The sequence below is a fragment of the Limulus polyphemus genome, unplaced genomic scaffold, assembly GCF_000517525.1.
Source record: "Limulus polyphemus unplaced genomic scaffold, Limulus_polyphemus-2.1.2 Scaffold3226, whole genome shotgun sequence".
Taxonomy (NCBI): domain Eukaryota; kingdom Metazoa; phylum Arthropoda; class Merostomata; order Xiphosura; family Limulidae; genus Limulus; species Limulus polyphemus.
This window is the reverse complement of record NW_013668836.1, coordinates 91,240-115,663: the sequence shown is the minus strand read 5'-3', so window position 1 is coordinate 115,663 and position 24,424 is coordinate 91,240. Positions and strand designations below refer to the sequence as shown.

Here is a 24,424-nt window from a genome sequence, read left to right as displayed (position 1 = left end):
AACCGGTTCGTGGAGGTCATTAAATTCTAAGAACAGGTTCGCACGAACCGGCTGAATCCCACCACTGAGTGCTATTTCCAGTGATTAACCAGTGTATGACTGACGGTTGGCTCAAGTTAGTAATCAGGTCAACAGTGCTAGTAGTGAGTGGAGCATATGAAAAACATTGAGAGGTGCCAACAAACCACAATATGCTAGTAGGTGAAGGTTATGTTGGGGATAAGAAAGTGAAAGTCATACAAAACACTGCATGCAGTAGTGCAGCAGTGAGAACCAGTCTAGTATCTTATAGCCAGATGACAGACAAGGTACGTCTATGTGTTCTGATTGATGGGACAGTGAGAAAGTTTCCCATAGCAAGAATAAAGATAGACTCTCCATACTACCTTGAAGCCATGTGTATGAAGGCACTAATCTATGACTAGGTGATTGGAAATATACCAGGTAGTAGAAGTTTGGAGGAACTAGACAGAAAGAATACTGATGAGGCATCTACAGTCCCAACAAGAGTTCAAGGGAAGAAGGTGCAAGTGAAACCTCAAGCCCCTACAATTCTTGAAAAGTGACATCCTGAATTAGGTTTACAGGAACTGAAGGAAACACAGAATAAAGACACTTCTCTGCAGAAACATTAGGACAGTTCCTGAGAGAAATTTAAGCACAAGACAAAAGGGAAAGAGACTTGCAAAATAGATGGCCAGAAAGTAGTACCATACTGGATCTGTCAAAGCAGTTTTACTGGGGAAGCTAAAAGTGTAACTTGTTTTGTAATTGAGTAATTTATCCCACACATTTTAAAGCTTAACTACAGCAAAGTATACAGAGGGTTGTTTACTATCTGTTGTAACAGTTTTGCACATTTATTCACCTTGCTTCTGGCCTATAAGCACCCAGGTTAAAATTATTAACCTTTAACTTCAGTTGAAGTTTGGGACTTCCCAAGTGCAAAGAATGCCAGGCCTAGATCCTTTTTGTGAGATTACATTAAATAGGTTTTCATTTCGTGACTATAGAAGCATGAAAAGCACAAACTTCTAGCATTTTTGAGAAAGATGTATCTGTAACATGGAAAAATATATCTGTAAAGCAACATAAGACATGATTTCAGCAGGTAAAAAATAGGGTATTCCACAAATGGCTATCAGTTGCACACCAGAGGCAGTGAAGAAAGCTAAAAGCAGCTAGTTACTGTAAATGACCCAAGACTACTATGATTCATTAGAACTAAACTAAAAACTTTTGAAATAGTCGTGTTTCACAATCCTTTGTTACGTGTCAGTTGTCTTGTCTTGCATCACAAGACTTTGTCTTACAGAGGTTTGCCCTCCTTCTGTATATTTGTACCATTGGTAAAAAAGAAACAAATATGGCTGTACTGAATTTGGTTGCACTCATCATTGATGATTTAATACAATTTATAAAGGTAAAAATTAAAGATATCTTGATCAGCAACAAAGATATCCTTGTTGTCTAGTTTTTAGGTCAAAGTCATTGTTTCAATGAAGAAAATAAAGTATTGAGTTGTGGTTATCTTTCATGAATTTGGCAACTTAAAATATACAGCTTGTGAATGTCCTAAAAAGTAAGATAAGTTGTAAACCATATCACTATTTTATTTACATTTAGTATAATATTTTCCAAAAAAATGAAGATTCTTGTTCTTTTAGGGTTATTGCATAAAATAATCAATGATTAGGTGTACAGGGGATGGAGGCAATCCTAGTCTTTGTCACAGAAAATATTATTAATAAACAATCATGAATGGATGGGAAATAAGGTAGTACTAATCTGACTTCCATTTTTTTAAAACATTTCCAAGCTGAGGATATCCTCAACCAATAAAAATTCTGGGATTTAAGATTATTTAAGAAAAATCTGAAGGCTTGAGGAAAATCACAAAGATATTACATGAAACCAATGTCAGTACACCTGAAAATGTAAAAAATAAGGTGATTAAAAAAATAATCACAAATCACACTCTCAAAATAATACATACCCTCCCTCAGACTACAGCTTTCCAATTAATGCTGATCTTCAAGGTATTAGATACAAACCTGTAGAGGAATCTAAACTTGAGATATTTTATAAAACTGGAATTAGATATGTAAACTAGAGGATGAATTGTTATCCTATAAAATTCATAATGATGTCATTCAAAACTGATCTTTCTTATTTTTTTGTTTGGTTAAAAAATATCATTCTTCTTTCAATTTCCTGTTTTCTAAACTTCTTTAGATAAGTGAAAGAAGTTAAATTTGGATTTGGATTCATCAGGTAGATATTTCTTATATGAACATCTAGCTGCACAATACTCTTTACTTTGGTAAATTCTAGATTTAAACGCATTCATTGTGAATGGAATATCTTATTAGGAGGAGCTTAAAATAAAAATAATTTTTATGTGGAAGTTAACAAATTGTAATTCAAATAATGTTTTCATTTGTTAGATCAATTTTGTTTGTTATTTAAACAAAATAACTCTGTTTGACCATATATAACATTACAATCTTATAAGAAATAAAACCATAAAAAAAGGTTTTGAATTTGGGTCTAACATGATACATGATGTGTATCAAGGACATCAACTGTACATACATACAGACAAAAACACAACATGGTAAATGCATTGAAAATGATACCATATGAAATTTGAAAAAAAAAATATATATATATATATATATATATACATATTTGATGAATTATCAATTTTTAAAAAACATTTAATATTTATACTCTGTATTGAGGTGAACAACCAAAAACAAAGAAACTGGAAGTAGGATGAGTTTCACTTTCATACAATTCTATGGGGAATAAATGTATAAAGAATATGGATTAAGAGAGTATGAAATGGACGTATTGTAAATATAATAATTCATATCAAAAGTGACCCTAGCTTCTTCCAAGTTGCACAGCAGAACAGAAGACCAATTATCCAGCATAAGCTACAGTATGAGTGGTATGTGACAGCTGGTAGTATGCATGTCGATAACATAAACTTTTATATAAAGACTTGTGTTTATGAGAGTTGTTATAATAACATGTATTGCAAATCAGTGCTGGGGAAAGAAACATAACTAGATAACGACATAAACACTCAGATCCTATGAGGAATGTCACATTTGATGAAGCATATGCCAGCCTAAGTCTCTATAAAAGACCAGTTATATGCTATATTACTAAAACTATAAATACAGTAAGGAAATATGCAATATCGTTAATTTACAATCATTTATACCATTTATTATAGGATGTTGGTACACCTTTGGCAACAGTCACATTTCAGACCCTGCTACTAACACTTTGTACCAATGTTTTGGTAGATATCAGACATACTACTGTGCCATTTCTTTTTTAGAGCATGTGTCACATCAGTAGTGGATTGTGATCTACCTACTCTGGCCTTCATGAGATATTCCAAGACATTCTGGGGTGAGTCAACTGAGTTTAAGTAGGGGATCTGGGTTGGCAACTGCACAATTTAAATGATGTTGTCCTTTCAGTGTGACAATGCTTGTTATTGTGCTTGTAGACATAAGAGCCGTCAAAATAGTATTGTGCCAAGGAACCCAGCTCATACCATGAAAAATAGCTTCAAACCATTATGTTTTCTCCTCCAACTTTCTCTACTGTAACAACTCAGTCATATGCTCAGTGTTTGGCTATTTAATGCTAAAATCAGATTTTGATGCAAACGACATACTGTTATGACAGCGGAAGTCACGTGACGCTGGTAACATGTAATGAGTATCTAGAAGGTTCCTGAAGGCTCGAGACGTATATATAAGACCGGCAAGAAGTGATGGCATAGATAGATAGATATATAGGTAATTGAATTGCAGACAGACAATTGAATCAAGCGTGGTAGTAAAGTGCGTGAATTGTTGTGAATTATAGTGTGTGTTTAAGTTAAAGTGACTGTGGAAATTAAGTGTATTGCAAAGTTGAATTGAGAAAGAATAAACTAGTTTTAATTAAGACAAGGCTTGTATCGCTGAAAGAATTTCTACAAAAAAATAAACAAATGAACACAGACATAACAGTATGTTTCACTAGTCAGGTTTGTAATCCTGGACTAATGAGAAGCAGCTCTTCCATGAAAATCAGTGTTGTGCAGTTTTCATGAAATTTTAGATATGCTGTCTTTGATTCCAGTGTATTTATTAATGTTTTGGGCTAATGAATTTAATGTCAAACATGCAGTAACTCTGTCCCACATTTTAAGCTTCTGGCCTGATTTGTCAATAATTTTGACTTTCATGTCTTGCTTTCAACATGAGTACAACCTGTTGTCTTCTGTTTCCTAAGGACATTACTCATAGTTTACTTGGGGTAGCCTGTTGTTATAGAAATAACACAAATGCTCATATCAACCATCTGACACCCGTAACTATTCCACATTGAAGGTTGGTCAGGTTGAGGAGTAAGTACATGTTTTAGCTATAATGTGAAAAAAAAATGTGTAGGAACTAAATAAACCTAATCCAATGGTTAGTACGTTGAAATAACTTCCCTAAATGACTCACCATAAACATTCCTGGAAAAGTGTTGAAACAATCTTGCTAAGATGTTGTGATAATAAGTAACTTAAATAGAATTAGACAGAGTGCAAGATGATTTTACATGAATATTGACCCAAAAGCTCTCATAATGTGTTCTTCTGTTATCAGCAATGTGATATGGTAATTTGTTACTTTTGCTTGTTCTATTTCACAGACTTATTTAGAAAACATCAGTTATGTAAGGGATAAGTATTTAAGAGTTTTGTTGTAATAATTTAAAGTTATGAAATTTACACCAATATTTGTTAAAATTACTGTGAATATTATCAATATTATATTTTAAAATATTGGGTTGCAGATACATATATTAACATTAGAAAACCTTGTAATCAAGTCACATCAACCAGTACTTTTTGTATTCAGTGAATACATAGGTTGTATTGCATTTTCAGTGAAACAAATCTGGCACCCATACTTCACAAACTTTATGCCTTCTGCTTTTACTTTCTTGGCAAAAGAAAATATATTGTCATTCTACAAGTGGTCATTAGTCAGTATCTCATGGACCATTGTTTTTTATTGCTTGATGTATGGTCTTAATATATATATATATATATTTGTATGTTTGTTTACCACTTCAGAAAATGAAAATGTTAATATAATATGACTTATTGAAAATAATACATTAAAAGTCATGGTATAATGAAATAATACAATGATTTAAGGTAGAAGGAGAAAACTCTGCTTCAGGTAGATGTTGACTAATGGCCCAATCAAATATGGCTAGTACTAATGAAAAAATTCAAGTACATGAAATTCAAGAAATTACATAAAGATACAGGAGGTGGAAAAATGAACCTTATGAACAAAGAAATGTCACTGTGTGACTGACTTTGCTGTACTGAAAGAAATAAAGTCCTGTTGAGGCCACAGAGGTAGACCAACTTATGGAAAAACAAAAGCACAGCTTGAATCACTTTCTGATATAAACTGTTTTCTTGATATGTTTAAAATGTCAAAGAAGAGTCAGTTTGATTTTTTGGAGTACCAGTGCAAATTAGTGTAAAATATATATTGTGGAAATCATTTTAAGTTAATTACCTGAAAGTGCATGTCTCTCATGAAACAATACGTAAACATTTAAGGAATATGGGAAAACTCCATAAAGGAGGTGTTTAGGTGCCTCACGAACTTTCCGATGATCATCGTTTCCAACATGTGAATGTTGCTTCGTCTCTTCATGGTGCGTAATTCGCATGAACCATTTTTGGATAGAATTGTCACCTGTGATGAAAAATGGATTCTCTATGCAAATATTAAATGCCAAATATAATGACAAAAACCACTTCCAACCCCAAACCTGGACTACATCTGCAGAAAGTGATGCTTTGCATTTGGTGGAACATTGAAGGAGTAATTCATTTTGAACTCCTCAATCCACAGCGAACTGTCAATGCAGAGATTTATAGTCAGCAACTGGAACGTTTAAATCAAGCCCTTCATCAGAAATGCCCTTCACTTGTCAATCGGAAAGATGTTCTTCTTCTCCAGTGCACGTCCACATGTGGAATGTTTGATGCAACACAAAATTATGGAATTGGGTTGGGAAATTCTCCCACACCCACCATATTCTCCAGATATGGCACAATCAGATTACCATCTTTTACATTCGCTGCATCACCATCATAATGGGAAAACGTATGTAAATGGGGAAGGTTTTAAAGAGGACATTGACATGTTTTTGCTTCAAAGCCAAGTAATTTCTTTAATCAGTGCATTAACAACCTGAATCTAAAATGGAAAAGTATCATAAATAGGAATGGAGATTATTTCTTTTAATAAATGTTTTGTTTTGAAATATAAGTTGTTTTTTCATCTAAAAAAAGGCGATTTTAATTTCTTGACAACCTAATACATGCTAGTCTTTTGATTGCTACCAGGTGATACCACTAGTAGAATAATGTCTGACTAGTTCATTAAAAGTAAAATTAAATTTTATATATTGTAAGAAATAAGTCTTTAAAAATTCAGATTTGGCATGTTGCACTACAATACATTAAAACAGAACAAATAATACAAGAGTTAGAACTCCTTAGGTTTAGAACATCCTAATTTTGTGAGGTGCTAGTTACACAGCATTCAACATTATTATATTGTGTAGTGGTTACTTATAAATATGCAACTCCACTTGGATTGTTAGCACAACAAAAGAAAGCAGTAAGTATAAACAGAGTAACATACACACATCCTGAATGTTTATTATATTTTATCATCACACATCATTTACATTGCATTTTAAGACACACATGCATACACATATATGCAAAAGTACAAAGCCATATATGTGTGTGTGTATTAATAAAGTTAGAAATAGCACAAGTAGTTAAAATTACCTTGGTAATCTTGAAATCTGTATCTCAAATGACAAATGTACACTCTGAATATGATTTTATAGAGAATGGATGAACCTAGTTACCAAACCTATACACATAAACTCTGTGAAAAGTTAAAATAGATACATTGTTGTGTTTTAAGCTGGTGCGTACACACCCTTGAAGAAGCTGACAAGCGATATTCATTTTTAAATGCAATGGAATAAGAATATATACAATTATAGTATTTTGGCACTTGTGTATAAAGATAAAATCATAAATAATATTCAATGTTAAACTGGTACACAATTAAAAACATTTTATTTAGGCCTATCTATGGCCTTCAAAAAGTTGACGACTCTACATGTTTCGACGTTACAATGTCACTCCTGAGGATGATGTTGTAACATTGAAACATGTAGAGTCGTCAACTTTTTGAAGGCCATAGATAGGCCTAAATAAAATGTTTTTAATTGTGTACCAGTTTAATGTTGAATATTATTTATGATTTTAAGAATATATGCAATTTGAATTTTTAAAAATGCTAAATTGAAATTAAATGTGCATTAAAAATATAATGTTTGTGATACAGATGTTACTAGGTACAAGTTTATTAGACATAGTTCATAATTTGCATCTTTAAAGCTTCAGAATAGTGAAACTCAACTTGCAGGTACATTACTTACACAGAAGTTAGAGCTAAGGAAAAAGCTGTTAAGCTACAAGGTTTTAATCTGAGAATATCCAGCTATGAAGAAAATACTTCAAGCTGTACATTAAGAAACATCTTTATAAACTATTATACTGTATTTAATGACAAATTGATTGTAGTATTTTTTTTCAATTTATGCCAAGAATTATTATAGCCAACTTATATTAATGAATGATTTTAACTGTTTGTGACTGTTTCCTATTAGCTTCCTCAAACATAATATTATTTTCCTAGTCAGATTTTAAAAATTTGAGGTTTTCAACAGGTTTTCTTTGGCATGGTCCAGGTAAACTTACAAATATTTTTTACTCAGAAGGTATACAAAGTTGTAGAGTCTGTGGAATTTAATGAATATTAGGTGTTTGAGGTTTGTTCCTTTGTCGTTGTGTAGATGTAAGAACCTGTTCATCAACAGAAATGAAATGTGACAACCAAAAATGTGTTCCTATCAAATGGCAATGTGACAAAGAAAATGACTGTGGAGACATGTCTGATGAAAATCAAGATCTTTGTAGTAAGAGTCTTTGTTTGTTTACTTACATTAACTTAACTGTAAAATTCTTCACTATTAGTTAAACATTAATACAATTGAAATGTTCAGTCTTGATCTTCCAACATGGTATTTATGCAAGTTTAAACTCTTATAACTTCTATTGTTTTTCATAATTTTCTAAAATTTTCTGTGTTTAAAGATATTTGTGTTCTGATTTATTTGCAGAACTTAGCTGGTTTTAAAGTATCTTAGGTCATATAAATTTGAAATTATTGCATTTTAGTAAATCTAAAAGCCATATCCTTGTGTGCAAATGCTGTGAAATTTCCTGCATGTGTGAAAAGACTTAAACAAACTCGCAATAGACACATATATATGTATATTGCACCAGCCTGTGATGTAATTGTCATAATGCTTTAGTTTTCCACCAATAGGAGGATTACACAACCTCCATGTGCTATATTCCCTGTTAGCACTAGAACATGATCATAGGCTCATTATTTCCTCAGTACTGCCTGTGTTCAAATGCATTTTTTCCTGTGATTTTCGATTTTCAACCTGCATTGTTCTGCTGCCTTTCTTTATTTAGTGCTACATTTCTTTTGTCCTCATTGCATTTTCGTTTTGTTCATATGAGGGCTTCTTCATTTTCTCTAGCCACCACATTTCTACTTTATACTACATTCAACAATGTATACCAAATATAACTAAAAAGTAAATACATGCTGAGGCCCAACTGGTTCTTTTCAGGCATTTTCCACAACTCATTAAATGGCAACTGTAGGCAACTTATCTGTTCATGGAACTGATGTTCAATTGTTATTCTTTTAGTTCACTTAGTACAGCACACGCCTGCATGTAACATGTCTCAAATTTCACTCCATGGTGAGGTACTATCAGTATCATGTGTCTGTGTGAGCTGTGTTGAACAGTGATGTAGCAACAAGTTCATTGATGATGTTCCTGCAATTGTACATCAGTTAGTTGGTTCCATTCTGCCTACTTCTTCTTCAGTTCCAGTCCCTCGTTCTGTTTCAATACTTTCTGTAGTTCTTGTTTTGCCTGAGGATTATTTTTGCCATCTTTGCCACTTCCAGCCTTTGGTTCTGGCTCTCCTCTTCCTGATGAGGAACTGGTACCCCTTTTTCTGTTTTCTGTGCTCATAAGTCAGGCATGTGTTATCCTATCTGTTTTACCCATATTTCATTATGACTCTAGTTTAAACTTTGTGATTCTCCTTTTGTTCCAACTCCATGTTCTGCATTTTTCTTGTCCTACTCATCTTTGTGTCTCCTTTGCTATGATCTCAGGTTGTGGCCACTTTATATTTCTTGAAACCCTATCTTGTGTGTCCTTTCTGTCTGCTTGGGATGCTCTTTTTCTCCTTATTTTGTCTTTTGCGTTTCAACTATCTTCTCGTCTTCATCTTTCTTTATCCTACTTCTTATTTTTATCTCTGCCTATTGCTTCCTCACTGTAGCTCTTTGTCATGACCCTGTTGATTTTGATGGGGACACCTATTTTTCTTTGCTTGCCACTTTGGCTTCTATATTTTCTTCTATTATCTTTATTTAGATCTGGTTTTCTTGTCTTTGAGATCTTCTGTGTCAGGTTGCTTTTCTTTTGGGTGTTCGTGTCCTTTCCTCTTATATTTGTTATCTTTGTCTCACTCCTTTTCTTACAGACCAAGTTTTTGGGGTTTCCAGACTCCTTGGAATCCCAAACTAAGGATGTTCTTTAGTAATATTCCATTGTTTACTGATTTACTATTCCATGGATGCCTCTTTCTGCTACTCATTTTTGGGAGGCAGGGCTGGTTGTCTGACCCAATTTTGACAGGTTTTGGTCATTGCTACCTCCATTCTGGCTGATCGATCTTTTTTGTGTCCCATTCCATATCTTTTCCACCATAGAGTTTTCCTTGTTTCCCATGTGGGGTGGGCTCAACTCTCTCTTTTATATCTTTATGTTATGATGATATTGGTATCCAAGGCACCTTTCTCTCCTGTTTTTCCTGCATGAGAGGTTCTTTTTCTTTTGGGGATTCTTGTTTCTCTATTAGCTCTTATCCATCTTGGTTGTGCACACACACCTGTCCCCTTCAATGGGCTCTAGGAGTTCAGTGGAACATATCCTGCAATCCCCTTTTTTGCCCTTATGTCTCTATCTTCCTCTCTATGTCTCTCTATATCATTGTAGCTTGATTGTTTCAATACAACCCTGGGGGTATTCTGCTCCCATCCACCTGTCTTGTCTCTCTACACTGATGCCTCTTTTTCTGGTTGAGAGGAGGGGCATTTCTTAATACCTCCACCTTTTTTATGGTTCTTTGGGCTCTTGCATGTTCCCTCTTTGAGTTGTTGGCCTCATGTTTCTTGTTTCATTTGTCTCTTAAGACATATTTTCTCCTTCTCCTTGCTTGTGGTTGTCATCATTCAGACATTTATGACTTGGATGCCTCCAATTATAGGGAAGTGTATGTTGATGTTGTTTCCATACTCTCCTTTTTTCTGAAGGTTTAGGTTGCCTGGGATGGTGATCAGATGCTTTCTCCTATCTTTCTTTTCTCTGTCTTTGTTGTACAGCCATGTCAATCTTGACCATATTTTGTTTCCTGTATGGGCTTCCTGTTGCTATCTTCCTAAGACTGCCCCTTTTCATAAAAACCATCATCACATACATTTATCATGGTAGACCTCCTCCTCTGGGGGACTTCTCCCCTTCCACTTTCACTGGTTAGGTTTGTCAGCTCATCTGTCTCACATATTGTTCTTTGGTCAAATCTGACTGTACACTTTTTTTATGTCTCCTTCCACCACATTCGGCATATCACAGCATCTCCTACTTCCATTCATTGCTGGCCTTTGGTGGATATTTTAAAGACTTGTATGTGAACTACACCTTACACATTTATCTCCAATTACTTACAACATTGGGCAATTTTGTGTGCCTCTGGTTTTGCCTGTTGAGTTTTCAGTCATTTTATGGTACCTCAATGTGTATATCATTATTTTTGTGCTCATTATAAAATAACCACAAAAAAATAAAAACAAATGAAGAGACAATATACACCAAATTGATCATAACATGAGGTACTAACCACTACATTCCTTATATTTGGTGTCATTGGATCCCACCAAGTAGCTGGTGTTGCCTCATAGAGAATGATTACCCAAAATAAACATTGAGCAGGAGAGAAAAGAAAATGTTAAACCTATCTGCCTCTGCTAAGTGCTCATCATTGAGATTGAGTTTTTTGCAAGACTGCTTTGGCAGTGTATCTATACAACTGACATGGATATTTCCACTTCTCCTACAAAAACAAACAACAACCAAAAAACAGACAGTACCATATGTAGCTCTGCCCATACATCTGGCTTGTGCTTGCTGTCTTTAGTCATATTAACCTATTGCACTGTCTCTTAATAAGAACCCAATTCTAGATGATTGTGCTTATGTAACCAATCCATGTACATTCTCCAATGTTCTCTCCAATGTATATTCCTTACCCCCCTGTTCTAATGGGGCATGGGAGAACCCTGTGTATGTTGATATAGAGAGTGTCCTTTGTGCTTGGGCCTACTCCTTATTTGATTTATAGGGCTGCATGGGTGTTATGTTACCTGGAAATATCTCCCAAGCAACTCCTGGTGGATATGTCCAGCTGGATGGAACTTGGACTTGTCTCAGGATGCAGGTGAAGGCTTCTCCTCTTCCCTTCACCTGTCATTACAATTTCTATCTTATGAAGGTATTTCACCAAGATAGAATGGCCTAAAGCCCTAGCCACACTACACATTTTAACATTACACCTACCTTATTGACATTTTACCACTGGTACTGAATTTTCACAATGTTTTTTGCTCACTCTCTCTGTAATGGACATCATGAATATATAACTCAGTAACAACAAATTAGGGAAAGAGTATTCCCTTCTTGAGAAGGATGTGGTCTTTCATTGGATGCTGCTCCACTAAGTTACTATCAGTCTCCTGGAAGTCATATGCCATGAGCTTTCTCTTTCTGTTGCTATTTCAGAAAGGAGCTCATCTTTGTAATTGATCTGCCTCAGCTCCTTCACCATCTTCAATGTGGGATTCCAGCTCTTATTGGTGCAGTGAGATTAAGTAGTGTTTCTGAAGTAATAATTTTCTTTACCAACAAATTTATTTCAGATAGGTAGATACCTCTCTTTGATCATTGACTAGTGTTCACAGGGATTACTTCTTATGGAGGTTGTGTTGCCTTCTTATTGATGGAGGGCTACAGAATTATGTTATAGGCAGGTGAAATACACATAGAAATGTGTAGGGGTGGGAGTTTGTTCAAGGTTTGTGGCATGTGTAGGAACTTTCATGGCAGTTGCATGCAAAGTAATAACTCTTAGTGGTGCAGAGAAGTAAGTATTTGTATTTAATTCATTTTCAGGTAAAGAAAATGATAACTTTGAAAGCTCAGTAATTTGCAAGGAATGTTACACCATAAATGTTTGGGGCCTGGGCAATTCACAAGTGATTGTTATTGATGAAATTGTTAGTTGTTTTGTTAAGTACATATATTCTTTTTTTTCGAATGTAAAGTGTATTATTGTTATAAATTTATATAATGGGCTTCCTTCACAGTATACTTCTTGAAAGCAGTCTTTATAAGCAATGAACTTATTTAGTCCTGCTCCTTTCTTGAAACTCATCTAGAATTCATACATTATAAGTTATCTTCCAATAATTATTGTTTTTCATGCACTTATCTCAGATGAGTTTACAAGAATACATGAAAATAACCCACTTGTGTTCAAATAATGTATGTTCAACATATACAAATTTCAGTTTTTATACTTGGCATAGAAACAGGAATTAGCTATAGGCTTATGAAGCATAGCCCTAAGAGTATAATCTGTAAAACGGATGCCAGCCTATGTTGTCTTAACCAATACTTTGGGAAGTCGTACGCATGGTGATTAGCAGTTGCTAAGTATGAAGTTACTATTGTAATTATCATTGGTCACAAAATCTAATTTCAGGAATATTCATGATTGTGTTTGACTAAGTTATAGACAGTTACTACTTCTTGGGTTTTAGTGTCTGGGATTTTTTGAAACTTGATTTTTACAGTGTGAGAAGGTCTAAACTAAGAATTTATTTGGGTTAATTTGAACTTAAGCACAAAGCTAAAAAATGGGCTATCTATGCTCTGCCCACCATGGGCATCAAAACCCAGTTTCTAGCATTGTAAGTCTGCAGATATACTGCTGTGCTACTAGGGAACCTGAACTAAAAAGCTGTTATGTGTTTTCTTAGGTTTACCCACTAGCCTTTAATAAATTTTTACTTTATTTTAATATAGTCTGGTTTGATACATTTTGCTAGTTTCAGTTAAACTCCATTATTTTAAATTTAAACGTTATTAAACTTAGTGATTTACAAGTAGTGGGTTGGCACTCAGCAAAGAAATTTTGTAACCTGTACATTTTGAATGGTCTCCTCTCATTTCCTGTTTTAGTGTCATAGACCTTTCATCTATACACTCTTCAGAAAATATACTGTTATTGGTTGGAATATTTCTGTCATTAACTGTTATCCTACTATTACCTATTAGGAATTGTTGCAGTATCTAAGATGAAAATCTGTTATGACAATTAGCTTTAGCAAAATCTAATGTTAGTGCCTCGGCACTTGAAGGAATTCTTGGAGACATGCAATTTGCCATTGAAGCTTTTATAAAATTATTCTTATACATTGGATTATAAAAACTAGTTTGAATATAATATATATGATTGTATATATTTCAAATTTACAGTTGTCAGATAAATGATTCTTTTAAAACTATTATCTGTTATGGATGGAATGTGGAATGTGATTTTTCTAGTAACAACTCCTTAAGTGATATTTTTGTTTTGCGATTAATTTGCAAAACTCTTTGCAGTTGAATATATCTTTATTTATTGCATGTTGATGTAGTTTTGTTATAATCGTTGATGTGCTATGAGATCATGGATGGTGTTTTTTTGACAGCAGTATCTATAAAGATAAACTTGGGTTCCTTTAGATATCATTTTTCTACCTCATTTTCTACCATTTTTTTATCACTGAAGATTATGTTTAACCTTCCTTTCACAAGGCAATAATGTAGCTTGTCCCATAGAAATGATCTAAGTTATGATTTGTATAAGCATCTAAAAGACTTTGCTGTGATGTGTAAAATAAAATTTTTCCAAAGATTACCTTTTGGTGATGTAAAAATAAAATATTTTGCAAATAATATGAATATACTTCAAAAGACTAAAGCCCAAAATTTTGAGAAAAAGATGCAGAAAAACCTTTTCTAAAATACTATAAATTATCTATTAAGCTTACAAATTAAGCATTGTTTATTATTTTACATAGTGTGGAAATGAAAATGAAAAGTTTGAAAACTTTAATGATTTTAAATATATCCTTCTGATCTATTAATATCATACAAATTTTCCCACATAAAGAGAAGGAATTTTAAAAAATTAGTAGACTAACCTTGATACATATTACATATTTAAATATTCCACTAATTTGAGTAATGTTTACCAATATTATAGGCAATAAAACATGTGGACCTGATCAATTCTCTTGTGAAATGACTGAGGGAGTTTGTATACCTGAAACCTGGAGATGTGATGGCCAGAAGGACTGCCAAGATGGTTCTGATGAAAAAAAAGATTGTTGTAAGTTGTTGACTAATTTTGCATTTACTAAGTTTTAGACTGAAAAAGTATTTACAGATGTACTTATATAATTGACATAGTGACACACTATAGTGAGCAATCTGAAAAGTCATTATAAAAACTAAGTACTGGAGACATTATATTCTTATTATGTTCAGTTTTAGTCTTTTGAAGTCAATTTTAAACTGCAGTAAAAGATTCTGAGACTTTCTACAAGAAAAGGATAATGCCAGTTTAGAAATGTTTACTTACTTACTTCTCTGCACAACAAAAAGCTATTGTTTCATGCCCTTGATTTAAAGATTTTTGCATGCATCACAAGCCTTGAATGAAATTCACACCCCAGTAGTTATAAATATGTACTGCACCAGTCTATGATGTAATTATCATTATACCTATAGCTCTCCACCAATAGTAGAGGAATACATCCTCCTTTAAGCTTACAAATCAAGCATTGTTTATTATTTTATTTAGTATGGAAATGAAAATGGAAAGTCTGAGAACTTTAAAGGTTTCCAATATTTCCTTCTTTTCTTTTAATATCACACTCATTTTCTCACAGAAAGAGAAGGAATTGGAAATAAAAATTAGTAGACTAGCTCTGACTAGAAAAATTATAGAATATATAAATTTTAGACTGAAATAATTTTCTACAAATGCACTTATATAATTGACATTTTAACACATTAGTGAGCAATCTGAGAGGTCATTCTAAAAACTAAGTACTTAGGCCATTATATTATTATGTTTTCCAGTTTTAGTCTTTTGAAGTCAATTTTAAATTTCAGTAAAAGATCCTGAGAATTTCTACAAGAAAATTATAATGCCAAGGTGAGTCCCTTCATTCAGCTTAGGTATCTTCCACTTCTACTTTGTTTCTCACTTGGACTTCACCATAAACACTATCATTTGAACAAAGATTCATTCTTTCCTTAGCACTACTTGTTTTCAGGTATGTTTAAAAATTGCTTCTTTGTTTTTGGAATTACAGGACTTTTGAATTTCTTTTAGTTCTTTAACTTTCAGTTAAACTTTATTGTTTAACTTCTTATTTGTAATCTGGTACATTTGCTGTAAAATCAATGTACTGTGCAATACAAAAAAAAATGGTTACACGGATCAATTTGACAATAAATTCTCACACATCCATGTTTTTGTTGCCTCCTGAGATCCTTACACTCCATATCAATGATAATTGTTGGCCCTTTGATGGTCAGTGATGTTACTGCCATTGTGCACCAGGTAGTTGGTTCTATCATACCTTCTTCATCTTGGATTAAGGTTTTGCGATATCCTATTTCTGTTGCTTCAACATTTTACCTTTTCCTCAGTTAGCTTAGATATAAAATATTGTCTGGTTGGAGTCCCGCCTTCCTGACATATATATATATATATATATATTGAGCTGCTTCATGATAGCATAATACAGTGCTTTATCACATGTCATGGATAAAAACTTTTCCACATTGACAGACTTCTCCAATTTCTGTCTTTCAATCTTACCATTTGTGTCCATAAATTCTCCACATTTTGCACTTATGTCTAATCCTTTTTCTCATCATGATTACATTGCCAAATAAATATAGTTGGTGAAAGGCCAGCAATGTTTGGCAATGGTGTGACAGGTCCTGAACAGAATGTTCAATTTGTCAAAGATCTTGGTAGTCATACTTCTCACTACTCTTTTCAACTGGAGTAGTTTCCAGTTGAACTTGGGATGCCATGTTGACTCGAACAGCATGGTAATGGCAGTGATTTTTGCTATGCATTTTTAAACTTTCTATCCTGAGAGAGGAGTACCCATTGACAAAAATGTAATCTGACTAAGAATATTTTTCTCATATAGAAAAGAACATTAGTTTACTATAGAAATGATACCAGAGACATGTTTTGAAGTTGAGATTTGAGAGCCTTGATGCTTGAAAGTTATATAATGTTTCCTGTGTGACATTGCATTTTCGTCATCAATCCTTTTTCTTTTTTACTCTGGTTCTTATTTTTCATGGAATGCCATATGATGGTCAATTTTTCTTAATGAAAAAAAAGAAAAAAATTAATGTAAAAGTTTATAATTTCTCTAACACTAACTGTATAGACACTCAGTTTGACCTGTCTTGTGACCAAAAGACATCATACTTTGTTAATTTTTTACCCAAAGCTAAAACAATTCAAATATTATTTAGGTTATTGCTTTACTACCTCTTAGACCAGCAATAAACTTAATTAGCACAACTGGGAAAGCTTTTAGTAAACATGGCATCAAATTACAAGCTGATACAATCAAAGTTACAAAAAACTTAAATTTGAGACAGCTCCTACTTGAGTATGCTATTGAATATTTTTTATTTAATTTTTTTCATCTCATTTCTCTTATCTAACCTAATAAACTTATAATTTTTACATTTAAGTTACTTTTATAAAATATATACATAAAAACAAGAAATTTAGTACTTGTAACTCTAGTACTATTTTTTGTTAGTACACTGTCAATTATTATTTATTTCAGTTTTGCAGTCTAGAACACAAAATAATAATACATACAAAAAAAGATAATGTCCTATAACTATTATAATTTTATTGACTTTTTAACTAACCTATAATTTATTTATAATAGTTTCTTTCACTGATTGATGTGATCTTTTCGATGGTCAGAAGGAAATTGATGCAAAAGTAGCTCGTATAATGTTCATAATACATTTAACCTTATAATGGATTTAGAAATTCTAAAATTTCCTCTTTCTATTGGTTATAAATAATCCAGAAGCAAATGTTAGAAAGAATTATTTATATTTGATGAGTCAAGTGGGTTTGAGTTTCTGATTTATATCTCATTAAAATAATAAGGTTGAAAGTTATAAATATTGCATAGTGTTTTAGCAAAGTCTAAATTACAAGTTTGTATATTATTTTAAACTAAAAGATAATTTCAGGTCTGGAAAGAACACTTTAAAATGAGCAATTCAGAGTGCAGATGTGCATGTGACACTTATGAATGAATATTGCACAATTTTATAAAATATTTCCTTTTTAATTGATAAATTAAAGATCATATAGTATTAAAATTTGTTTTATAAACTATGTTTCGATCCAAGTATATTACATTTCTCGCTACAGCTAGGTTAGCATGTTATGTACTTTTACATTCAAAGCTTAATTAAACTACTTTATTATAAATGTATACAAATAAACTTGGCATCAAAATGTATTTAATAAATTAAATGTTAATACTATATAAGTTTTAGTATAAGGGAATATTTAAAAAAATCTTTAATATCTCCTAGTATGAAAATTGTGACATTTGTTGTGTAGGTCTTCCCTCTTCTCTAATGTATTTGCCACTTCTTTGAGAAGTCTGAAATTTAATTTAAGTTACTCAATATAATATAGATATTACTAAGGAAAAATCTAATTTTTATAACCTTCAATCTTATTTTTTTATGGAGTCACAAACTAGAAAATCATACCCACTTGCCATGTCCACCTGTCACATCCTCTCTTTCACAAATTGCCAATAGTTTTCTCTGACATTTTATATTATGTTATTTATAAGCAATAGAAAGATGAAGTTTTAATATATCAAATGACATATTATATTAGATTATTTTTAGTACATAGTATTGTTTATTTAGTCTTCAGTTTGAAAGTCTCTCTTGCAGTATTCAGATTGAAAAGCTTAAATAATTATTTTAAGTCTCTTATGCCATAGTTAGAAAGCCAGTTAAATTATGATAGTTATAGGACATTGTTTGCTTTGAGTATGATATTATTCTGTGTTCTTAGATACATTATTTAAGTGAATAAAAAATAGTTAGTGTACTAGTACCATTAGTATAAAAAAAAGTGGGCTTAAATTTCATTGACAACCAAAGCAAAAAAACGAGATGGCAAAAGTAAGTACAATATTTCTTGTTTTTCTTGTATATTGTTTATTTATTGTTATAAATGTAACTCAAATGTAAAAATTAGAAACTTATTAGATTAGGTAAGATAATAAAAAATACTAGTAATAATAATAAGAATTCATGGGGTATGCTTGCGAGCAGCATGTGCATTATGTCATTCAATAAGGTAATGTGAGTTATGCATTCTTCAAGTGATTTACAACTTGTGCAGCAGAATTATTACTTAAACACAATTCAAAGGGTAATAAAACAATAAAATTAAGTATAAACAAATTTATATTGTTACGAGCTTTAAGGTATTTAGGATAAAGAAATGTCGTTTCCAGTTACAATTTGCGGTCATTCTAGAAAGAAAAAGGAGTAATTTAGATTATTTTCATATTTTTTTATGGTGGTTATGAGGTTGGTCAAATCTACTGAGTTCATATAGAGTTATGGCAGAGAAACTATAAAGTTTAGCTGAGAAAAATGTTTGATATATATTTAGGAGGTCTTACAAGTTGCACAAATGAAATTTGAAAATTTCTGATGAAGAAAAGTATTTTTAATCTTAACATGAAAATCACTTTGCACTCGGAGCAGTTACACTTTGACTCCATATATTTATGGACAAGCCTTTAGTACAAATATTGAATTAAAAAATCGAATTTCTATGTACAAAATACTTGTAATATTTATTGAAAGTTTGCCAAATTTCATGAAGATATACTTATCATAATTTATGTTATAGTATGGTAACTGATAGCTCATTTGGGGTTACAGGGTCATTTTTCAAATGAAATTTTGAATGTAACTCTATAAAAGATTGTGACATGTGCACCCCACCTGTACACGGAGTTTAAGCCTGCAAAGAGTCTACAATAAAGTTATTTTTTTGTGGCTGTTCAACAGACAACTCAGGCTGCCATTTGTAATTGCCTGATAGAATATTAGATAGTCATAGATGACCATTAAAATTGACCCCTGCCCTCTTGTAGGGCTAGCTGTGGCATATTGTGAAGGCAGATTCCCTTTTGGAGATGCTCCTTGGCTCTGTTTCAGTGGGAGTTTGGTTCCCCCTGTAGTTTTATTTTGAAGACAACCTTTGGGTAACAAAGGTGCTTTCTCATTAACTTCCCAATTTTTTGCACCCCACTTCCTTCACTGGTTGTCTTCCACTCCTATTTGATTCCATATGCCTTCAACACATGAAAGGACTGTGTCTTCTCTCTGTTTATGGATGCTGTGTAACAGATCCACACCTCCTCTTGGGGTTTTTACCTTGTTTTTTGTCATTCTTAAGAAAATGGGAGATTGGTGACCTGTCATAGATCTCTTGATCTACTACTATATGAATGGCTGATTCCTTTTTGTTGCAATGTACAAAGAAACATTCACAGCTGCACCCTCTATTTTCCTTCAGGAGGCTTCTTGTTGGGGTTAGCTAGTCAAGTTTCAAAGCCCATCTTTGACCCCATTCAGTATGTCATTCATTTGGAAGCCTTTCTTAACTAATTTCAGTCACCTTTCTCCAGGATCCTATTCCAGGTTGTTTGTCATTCCCAAGAAGACCAGTGACTGTAACCTGTTATACATATTTCTCAACTTAACCATCTTCTAGACCTTCCTCAACCTTTGTTGGTCATTTACTCCAGGTCTTTGGATGATAAAAATGGACATTATGGATGCATACCTTCACATCCCTATTACTCCAACATCCAGACATTAACTTCACTTTGTCCACAAGGGTCAAGTTTATCAATTCTGCACTTTGCCATTTGGTCTTGATCTGCACCCAAAGTATTATGTTGTGTGGTCATGGCCTTTGCCTGAATTATTCATTTACATGGTCTGTTGTTCCACCATTACATGAATGACTGGCTGCTATTAGTTCAATCCCATTAGATATCTCATGAGCACACCCAGTTGCTTCTTTGAGAGGCAGCTCAGGTATGTTGGCTTTTCAAGTTGGAGAAATCCTTTCCTCTTCTGATTGAAGACCTTATCTACTTGGGGCTGTTTTTCAACTCTTATCTCAGTCAGGCTCAGCCTTCTCCACTTCATTTCCAAGTGATAGAACTTTTAGTTCTCTAGGCTCAGTCCTGTCCTTCTCTTACTGCATGCAAAGGTTTTTTCTCTTTCGGGGATTTGTGCTTCCATGTAAGCTCTCATTCCTTTAAGTTGTGCTCACATGTGCACCTTTCAGTGGGTGTTGCATGATCAGTAGAATCTTTCTCAGGATTCTCTGGACTCTGTTATCCTTCTCCCTCCCTCCCTGCACATCAATTTCACCTGGTAGCTCAACAGAGACAACACTACAGTGGGTATTCCTCTTCTGCCTCCCCATCTGGAGTTGAATTTCTTTACAGACTCTTCTCTGATGGGTTGGGGAGCACACTTAGATACACAGGAAATCGTGGATCTTTGGTCAAGGCGGCTATGCACGTCAATATGCTGGAGCTTCTTACTGTTCATCTGACTCTGGATCATTTCCTTCCTTTAATATGAGACAAAGTGGTCATGATCCATTTCAACAATTCGTATATCAATCGACAAGGGGGGCACCCATTTACATTTGCTTTATTTCCAGATGTTAGAACTCCTCTTCTGGGTTCATTCAGATTGTACAGGCCTACTGGTGTGTCATATTCTGGGTGCTTTGAACCTTGTTGTGGATCAATTATCTCATCATGACAAGGTTCTCCCCATGGAGTGGTCCCTTGATCCTCAGGTGTTTTGGTCATTGGGTGATCAGTAGGAGTACTCCTTTTCTCAAAGCATTTGCCATCCATCTCAATGCCAAGTTACCCCATTTTTGATCCCTGATCACACATCCTTTGGCTTTAGTGGTGGATGCCATCAGCCAGGATTGGTCTTACTTTTACCTGTATGCCTGTCTCCTTCCTCAAGTTTTATCTGTTATCCAGTCCACTCCATGTCAGGTCCTTCTCCTCACACCTTTTTGATATGCTGAATCTTGGCTTCTGGTTCTTAATTGTCCTCCTTCAGGCAGCACTTCTGTTACCACTTCTGCAATCCCCCTCCTTTGACAACCTCAGTTGCTGGTGTATCATTCCAATGTCCCCCCACTCTGGCTTCATGCTTAACGTTGGTCTGGGCTCTCCACATGGGTAGCTTCCATTCTTTCCCATTCTCTCCATCCTTCCTCCTTACTGATGTATCAGAGAAAATGACGTTTTTTGCCAGTGATATCTGTGCAAACGTTACCTCCCTTTCTGTCCTACTGTTCCTAATTTGTCTCAATGTTTTTATCTGGCTGTTTGACAATGGTTTTTCCATTTCTATCATTTCTGGCTATAGAGCAGTCTTGTTCAATACTTTCCATTTTTCCCATTCTTATTGAGTGTTTTCCTCTCAGGTCCTCTCCTTTTTGTTTTGTTCTTTTCATTTCGTTTGTCTTACTTTTCCTATTTACATTACTGTTCTGACCTGAATAATTTTCTCTGTCCTGCTCGAGCTCTACAATGTTATACTGCCTTCATGGCATTCCCATTCCCATTTGTTTATCCATTGGAACTCTTCCTATCTCCATGATACTTCCCTACCACCTTTATAGGATGGATTTGCCACCTTATTAAATTAGCTTATTCTTTATCTTATGATTCCCAACGTTTCTTCCAAGTGTCCTCTCATCAGATCTGGCACCTCTTTCATTCACTGGCTGCCCATTTCTATTGTCCATTGGAGGAAATCATTTGGGCTGGCATGTGGACCATACCTAACACATTAATATATCATTACTTTCATCATGTGGCTGTCTTCTCCTCATCTGCCTGTTGTCATTCTCCATACATTGGTTCATCTGTGAGTGGGTAAGTTTATATTTCTTTATTTTCTATTCAGGGTCACTAATATACATGTAAAATCCTGCTCTGTGGCAAGTGGTGCCTGTCCAGGTGTACTAATCCATAAATCAATGCTGTACAGCCATTCCAGTGTATAATACCCACTGTTGAGTTGGGGTGTTCCACAAGACCACAACAAGGTTCATTCTCATGGTGGTTTGTGTCATAACTATGTCTGTCCTAGACTGTACCAACTTATGCACTTTTATGAGTAAAACAGTGTCAAGAAAGCTGCCCATTCCTCTGATCCTGGTTGAATAAATTGGGACTAGCATGCTTCTAAAAATGGAGTTTCGTGGTCGCCCATTGCACTTTCAACAGTGTTGTATTCCTCCAGACTTCCCACCCTATTGTCCCCATCCCTCTTTTGAATGGAGTATGGGAGTCCTTGCTACTTACTAGCTCCTAGCTGCTAGCGTGGTGGACCATGGAGGCATACTCCTGTGTGTGCTCAATCCCATTCAATTGAGAGTAGGCTGGTGGTGTTCTGTTGGAATATATTGTGTGAATCCCCCTTCTACTGCAGCCCAGAAGAACAATACCTGACACTGCCTGATTATAGACTGGAGATGATCCACCAAAATGCAGTTCACCTCTCTGGATGGGATCCCTCCGCCTCCTCCTACCACATCCTGGATGTTCGCTCCTGGATGGTCTGGTATTGGATAAGAGATGAACCAGCCAATGTAAGTCCTCACACTTGTGGCTGGTAGGGAGTCCTCACTCTACTGCAACCTGGATGATAAATTCCCAGTGCTGCATGGTTTTGGATTTGAGTGAACTACCAAATTGCATTCCTCCTTCCTACCATCACTCGGATGTCGGTTCTAGTGTGTTTGCAACAGAATTAGTTTTTCCTTTCTGATTCCTAAACTTGAGGTGGACCGGGAGACAAATAGCCAATGCCACCTGGTTTTGGACTGGAGTTGACCCACCAGTTGCGGTCTGATGCACCCTAACCACTCTACTCCATTTGGCACGTCCAATTGCTTGTAAATGTGATGCTTTTCTGCCCAATTTAGTGACATGTAGTTTCATGATGGTGAAGAGTATACCTGGTTCAGATGTGGTGTAGTCTTTCACGAGGGTGTACCTCTATTGAGAGATGCTGTACTCCATGGGCTCTCTTCAGATGTCTTCCAAAGTGTGCTCATCTAGGTAAATTTTGCACTGGTCCCTACACCAGGTTAGTGTGGGATTCTAGCTATTATGTGAATGGAGGTAAGTTATCGTATCAGAAGATATAATTTGGCTAAACTGAAAATGTATTCCCAATAGATACTTACCTCTTTCACACTTCCCAATCTTCCTTCCCACTTTTGGTGCTTCTTTTTTTTGCCTAATCTTGAAGTGAAGATTCATTTTTACAGTATAGGTAGAAGTGTGCATCACACTCTTATTGGCGGAGGGTTGTTGCATGCTTATTTGCATGCTACAGTGCATTTGTATCATATTAAATATGTGGGTAAGTGAGAATATGAAGGCTAGTGGAGAGTGAAACATTTTGTGCATGTAGAGAGCAGAACTGAACTAGAAAGGCTATTATGTGGGAGGAGATATCTATTGGAAATACATTTTCAGTATTTTCAGTTAAGGAATATTACAACTTTCTTAACCATAACTCTCTTGATAGATATGTCCAGCTAGTTATAGCTTCTATTTTCCCTAGCTAACTTTCCTATAGAAGATAAGTTTTTAATGTCTTAATTCCAAGGCCCGGCATGGCCAGGTGGTTAAGGCGCTCGACTCGCAATCTGAGGGTCGTGGGTTCGAATCCCCATCCCACCAAACATGCTCGCCCTTTCAGCTGTGGGGGCATTATAATGTGATGGTCAATCCCACTATTCATTGGTAAAAGAGTAGCCCATGAGATGGCAGTGGGTGGTGATGACTAGCTGCCTTCCCTC

The 24,424-nt window shown here is 34.5% G+C and overlaps 1 protein-coding gene across 2 annotated transcripts in view; it reads left to right on the top strand.

Annotated features, from left to right (window-relative positions):
- Positions 1-24,424, top strand: part of LOC106468933 (very low-density lipoprotein receptor-like) — a 77,193-nt gene that overhangs the window by 14,086 nt on the left and 38,683 nt on the right. For both annotated transcript variants that reach the window (XR_002612760.1, XM_013929386.2), the window contains exons 3-4: positions 7,975-8,097; positions 14,645-14,770. Coding sequence is in view for 1 of the 2 variants with exons in the window: in XM_013929386.2 (XP_013784840.1) it covers positions 7,975-8,097; positions 14,645-14,770 (249 nt within the window). In the remaining variant the exon portion in view is untranslated. The remainder of the gene's footprint in view (positions 1-7,974; positions 8,098-14,644; positions 14,771-24,424) is intronic.